Genomic DNA, 6,403 nt, shown 5'->3' on the forward strand with positions numbered 1-6,403 from the left:
TGGGGACTAAGAATCAGGTGGCACATAAGAAAGATGTGACACCTCCCACACACTCTGCACCCTCATAAGTGTTTATTCAAATGGGGGTCCAGTTGTTAATGAAAGAGTCTCACAAATGATTATACACTTACAAGTAGGACCAGCAATATGAAGAAACAAAGGTGCAATGAAGGTCTACAACAGGGGCCTGTTGGGGCAGATCAGGGAAGACCTCCCTGAGGAGGTGATATTTAAGCTGAGAGTTGAAAGATGAGTGTGTCTTTGCTAGATACAGAGAAGGGCGTGCAGGAACAGAAGGTGCAAAGGACCCAGGGCAGAAGAGTGTGGCATATTTTAGGAACTGAAAAAAATGGCTACTCTGACCTTTCTTACAGATTATCTCATTTACCCACATCCCCACCCAAAGCAAAGAGTGGGAAGAATAGGAATTATTCTACACATTTTAGAGATGGGAAACTGAGGCCTAAAGAGGGTTATTGCAGGCATTCTTCTACCCAGCCTCATCACCAAATTTTGCTGCTCATCCATCTCTGTTTCAGGTGTGACCTGTGTCTTCAGTATATGCCCATTAAAACTCTTGACAGGCCAGTCAGGTGAGTACATAATCCTGCTCACCTGGAGGAGACTCTGGAGTGAAAAGGGGGCGAGGGCACTGACCAGGCCCCTTACCTTGACATGCATGTTGCTGTCCAGGAGGATATTGCCCGGTTTGAGGTCCAGGTGGAGCAGAGGTGGCTTAATGCTGTGGAGGAAGTTCATGGCCAAGCTGGTCTCATGGATGATGCGGAACTTGAGCTGCCAGCAGAGGCTGTGAGTCGGCAGCATCTTCTCCAGGGAGCCGTTGGCCATGAACTCCATCACGATGCCCAGGGGCTCCTTGCACACCCCATAGATGGACACGATGTGCTGAAACTTTATCTTCTCCATTTTGGTTGCTTCCTCAATTAGGCAATTCACATCGGAGCTATGGAGAGGGGGGAGCCAGAGATGGCAGAGTGTGACCCATTCATTACTAGACCAACCAGCAGCACACAAACTAGGCATGATGCCAGGCTGTGGGGATGTAGAGAAGCTTGAGGAGCTTGCAAGGCAGTGGAGGAGGAAAGAGAGACATGAAGTAATGTCCAGCAGGTGGCACAGATTAAAGTCCAGGTGGCCAGCAGTGACAAGACAGGAAGTAAAGCAGGGTGCAGGTTTAGGAATCAGTCCATTCTGCAGAGGTGGCCACAGACAACATGTATCACATCCTGCCATCTATCCTGGCTACTTGTTTATATGTCTATCTCCCTCAACAGATTGCTGCCTCAGGCTTCTGTTTTAAAGTATCATTTATGGCCATTTTTGATTATGAAAGTAACACATATGCCTTGTATAAAACCTAGGGAGTACACAGAGCTATAAAAAAGAAAATTAAATCATCAGTAATCCAACCTTCCAGAGTTGGCCTCTGTTAACATTTTAGTACATGCTTTTACAATACAATTTCAAGGTATCTCTTTCCCTTTCTCCCTCCCTTTGGCTCCTTTCTCCTCTCTTTCCTTCGATCACATAGTATGTGGAGTGCAAACACTTCCCACATTGCTCTTCTCCTGGAGCATGGTCTTTCCTGGCTGCACGGTATTCCATTTTATGGATGAATTCTTATTATTCATCTTTGTACTCCCCACAGCTCTTTGCCATGCGCTGCGCAGTACATCTCTGTTGAATCGAACAGAAGTCAAGACTTAAGAGAAAGCCTTACAAAATAAGCATTTGCAAACCCTCTCACTCATTTCACTGTATGTGCCCACAGAACAGTAAGTATGCAAATTGTTACAGATTGTTTTGGGATTGCGAGGATGGGGACTAAGAAGGAATGACGTTTTTAAAAGCACAGTATTTGCAAAGCTGTGAGGGCACTGCAGTCTGAATTTGCTGAAATTGTGCTCCCAGAGCCTCCCGGGGAAGCCACCCGGAGACCTTGGCCTCCAGGAAAAACCACCCGCCGTCCCTGGCATATAGACAAGTCCGCAGGTCCTGGTTTCTCTTGTTCTCGCCTCTGCTTCTCTACTCTTCCAGAGATCTCCCAGCCACCTGTGATATTTTTGATCTGTCTCTTCTCATCCTCTTGGGTTCACAGGAACTAAAATGACATGTGTCGTGCAGTGGAAAAAGCATGAGACCTGGGGGTCACACCGCCCTGATTTCAAATCCCAGTCTCACCACTTATTATCCACATGACCTTGGGCAAGTGAACTCTCTGGGCCTCAGTTTCTAAGCTGTAATGTGGGAATAATAGTAACTGCCTCGCGCAATTCCCCTGCATGTGTGGACCTCCCAGAAGCGTGTGCTGAGTCTTTCCCTTTTCTCACCTCCCACCACTCCCTTTCATCTAGTTTCTGGTGTCAGTACTTCACTGCACACCTGTCGTTAAGGCCACCGTGATCTCTATGTTGCTGTATCCCATGAACACTTTCCAGGAATCAGTATTCGTAACAAATCTCTCACTCTTTTTTCTTGAGATGCTGTCTTACCTCAGCTATTTGCATGGCCAACGTTCTCCTGATTTCTCCTTCTCTTTCTGGTCGCATCCTTTCTGTTTCCTTTGCAGGCTCCTGCTCTGTTACTTGACCACTGGGCTGGGTCCTGGCCCCTCTCTTCTCCTCGCTCTATGCTCTTTTCCTAGTCAATCTCAACATCTCCAGTTGGATATTGTGTTGCTACGGGTAGAGAGGTCCTCCAGAAGTTCATGTGTTGGAAACTTGATCCCCATTATAACATTATAGTATTGGAAAGGTGGGGCCTTTAAGAGGTGACTGAATTGTGAGGACTGTGCCCTTGTGAGTGGATTAATCCATTCATGGAGTAATGGGTCAATGGTTTAATGGGTTTCATGGGCGTGGTTCTTTCTGATGGCTTTAAAAAGAGAGCAAGTGAGTGTGTTAACTCTCTTGCTCATGCCACTCTTGCCATGTGACATCTTGGTCACCACAGGACCCTGTAGAGAGTTCCCACCGAGAAAAATGCCTTCATCATATGTGCCCCCTGGATCGTGGACTTCCCAGCCTCCAAAACTGTAAGAAAAAAATTTTATTTCTTTATAAATTACCCAATTTCAGGTATTCTGTTATTAGCGACAGAAAATGGACCAACATGTGTGACTAAAGCTAAATTCCTGATTCTTCCCTAAAACCTACTCCTCCCTCAGCCTTCCTCACCCTGGTAAATGGAGCCTCCATCCTGCTAGTCCTCAGACAGGGACCTTGGTGTCATCTTTGACTCCTTTCTTCTCATTCCCACAAGCAGGCCCTAGGCAAATCCTGTCAGCTCTACCTTCAAAGTGCAGCAAGAATGTGACGACCTTTCACCATCTTACCCGTGTGCATCTCAGCCTAAGTCCCCTAATGGGCCTCTCTGCTTCTCCCTCTTCCCCTGCACAATCGATTCTCAACCCAGCAGCCAGCATAAAATTTTTAAGACCTAAGTCCGAGTACATCACTGCCCTGCTCAGGACCCTCCCATGGCTCTCTTCTTTATTTACTGTAAAAACCATGCTAAACACATTCCCACCTCAGGACCTTTGCACCTGCCATTCCCTTTGTCTAGAACACTCTTCCCTAATAAAGCGACATGGCTTGTTCCTTCATTTGCTTCAAATCTCTACTCAAATGGTACCTAATGAGTAAAAATCTCATAGACAAGTCTATATAAAATGGCAACTCCACCCTGATTCTGGCAATCCTCATCCCCCCATACACAGATTGCCCACAAATTCATATTTCTAAACCAAACCTTTTTTTGGAAGATCAGACTACTCAACTCTCCTAGGTATTTGAATCAAGAAAATGTCAGGTGGTCATCAAGTGCCATATATAAATGATTTGTTTGTTTATTTCTTTATTTTCTGTCTTCCTCCATTAGATTATAAGCTCCATGAAGGCAGGGGCTTTGTTTTGTCCACTTAGTGCTTAGAATTAATGAATCTCACTCATGCCCTAGCTTCAGTTACCACATATAACAAATGAGTCATAAATTTTAATACCATTAGCTCCAACCTTTACTCTGAAGTCTACTTGACAACTCTTCTTGGCTGTTTAAAGGCACCTGAAACTCAACATGTACGGAACTGAATTCATCATCTTCCTTTCCAAAGCTGGGTCTCTTTTCTTGTTCCCTTTATTGATTGTCAATACCACCATTCAGCAGATATTTACTGAACACCAACTATGTGCCAAGTACTAGAGATAGAGCAGTGAACCAAACAGACACAAGTCCCTGCTCTCACGGAATGGACATTCCAGTGGCCCTCCCATTTCTTTGGACAGGCGAGACATCAAAACCTCGACCCCCCTCTTCGTCATTGTGCAATCCACGATTCCAGTCCAGTACCAAGCCAGGTGGATTTTTACCTCCTAAATATTACTTAATACGCTCCTTTCCCTCTATTTCCACCACCAACATTCCAATCATCTCTTGACTGAATGAAGACAACAGTGTCCTCACTGGACCAGCACCCACCTACCCCTCCCAATCCACTCTGCACACTGTAAATCTGATTGATCTCTCCCTATAACCACACCCCTTCCTCCTCTCAAACCCTTCAGCAGCTTCCACTGCTCGTTCACTCTCACAACCCTGCCACAACGGTCTTTGCTCTACCCTCATACCTACCCTCTAGCCACAGGTCCTTTGCACGCTCCGTTGCCTCTTCCTGGAAAACTTTCTCTTCCTCACTTACTTAACTTGTATTCATTCTTCACATTTCAGTTCTTTCTCTGGGAAGCCTTTTCTGATCTCAGCCAAACGCTCTATTAATAAGATTTTGGTATTTATGGTTCTATCACAGAACCATAAATCTCTCCTTCCTTATACCTTTCACAGTAGCACATTTATGTTGACATGTGGGGTTATCTGGTTAACGTCTTTCTTTCCTGGGTTGCAAGCTCCAGGAGAGCAGGGACATATCTGTTGCATTCATCATTACATACTAGGGTCTAGCGAGGTGCCTGACACCTAGCAGGAGAGCAATAAGCATTTGTCAAGTGGATGAATGAGTGAATAGATGGAAGGAGAATCCAGTGACGTAATACGTGTGAAGCTCCTAGTGTAGTACTCCACACACAGCAGGCATTAGTTGCATGATTCCCTTATCCCTTTCCACCCAGGGAATTCCCAGGACTTAGGAAGGAAAAGTGGTGGCAGTTATCATCAAGGTCTAACAGTTAGTCTTGTCAATGCCATCTGTTTCCTTTTGTTGTTTATTCCAAGGACTATAAATGATTTGGACAAATCCTAGAATAATCTGATCCTACTCCAAAGCCAACAAGCAGATGTTGAGGGAGGAAGGTGGGTGAGCCTTAGGCTACCTCACTTTTCCCCTCTTCATGAGCTGGATGAGGGTTCAGGAATTAGTGAAGGGACTCGCTGCAGTGTGTGGAGCCTGAGACTGTGTTGAGTTTACATGGTGAGCATAGAGAATATGACAAATAGCATCCAAGTAAGATGCCAGTAGGAGATGTTCCCTCCCCAGGCCCATAGCTGGAGCCCCAGGAGCTTGGGAGGAGGGAGGACATGGCTCTCACGCTCAGACTTAACATCCCAAGCATCTCCTTCCTGGCTGCAGAGGGGGCAAGCACATGGCTAGTACATGCAAATCCAGCAGGAAGGAGCCTGGAGCCCATGCCAGTGGGAAGACAGAGACGAGCAGAAACAGTGGGAAAGAGGTGGTAAAAGAAAAAGGGAGGCATACCAAAGCGTGGCCGCAGTGCACGTGATGGGAGTCGGGGACAAAAGCAAGGACAGAGATCATAGCATTACAGACTTGACCTTCCAGCAGGTCCCATGAGAGCCAGCAAGTGGCCTGCACTGGCCGGGCAGGGGCCTCCCCAGACGGCCATGGGGAGAGGCAGTGTGGTTCCCTACAGATCACTGAGCGAAGTGCCACAGCCTCTCAGGAGGCCCAGCCCTGGGGTGGGCAGGAGGGTGGCAGAGGGCGGTTGAGAGCAGTCATCACTGCAGGACTCCCTGAGGGAAAGAGGAACTGGAGAGAAGGAGGCAGGCCAAGTTTGGGAGGTTCGGATGGCACAAAGGCATCTTTGGAGGGTAGTTCCTGCACACCTTTGACCTCTTGATTCCACAAACAAGTACTGTGTGCAGCTGAGCCTGGGAAGCGCGGGCTCCTGGGCAGAATTCAGAAATGCTGAGGGGACAATGCTCAGCCTCAACCTCAGCCCGCGCCTCCCTCCCTCCCTCCCTCGGGAGCTCCCTGGGCCCAAAGCTTGCCCGGCCTCAGTTTCTCCTGTTTGGAAGCAGAGGGGCGGGAGGGTACCTGGTGGCGTCCGGCAGGAGGCAGGGGGCGCACTTGATGGCGTACTCGGTCCGCCAGCGCTGGTGCCTCGCCCGGAACACCTGGCCGAAGCCGCCG

General features: G+C 47.6%; 1 protein-coding gene across 1 annotated transcript in view; it reads right to left on the minus strand.

Moving 5' to 3' along the window:
- ANKK1 (ankyrin repeat and kinase domain containing 1) overlaps positions 1-6,402 on the minus strand; it is a gene marked incomplete at its 5' end in the record, with an annotated part of 14,130 nt that extends 7,728 nt beyond the window's left edge. Inside the window, 2 exons of the mRNA XM_008591441.1 lie at positions 670-964; positions 6,308-6,402. Coding sequence (XP_008589663.1) covers positions 670-964; positions 6,308-6,402 — 390 coding nt within the window. The remainder of the gene's footprint in view (positions 1-669; positions 965-6,307) is intronic.
- Between the last annotated feature and the right edge of the window lies 1 nt (position 6,403).

The sequence above is a fragment of the Galeopterus variegatus genome, unplaced genomic scaffold, assembly GCF_000696425.1.
Source record: "Galeopterus variegatus unplaced genomic scaffold, G_variegatus-3.0.2 Scaffold6915, whole genome shotgun sequence".
Classification (NCBI taxonomy): Eukaryota; Metazoa; Chordata; class Mammalia; order Dermoptera; family Cynocephalidae; genus Galeopterus; species Galeopterus variegatus.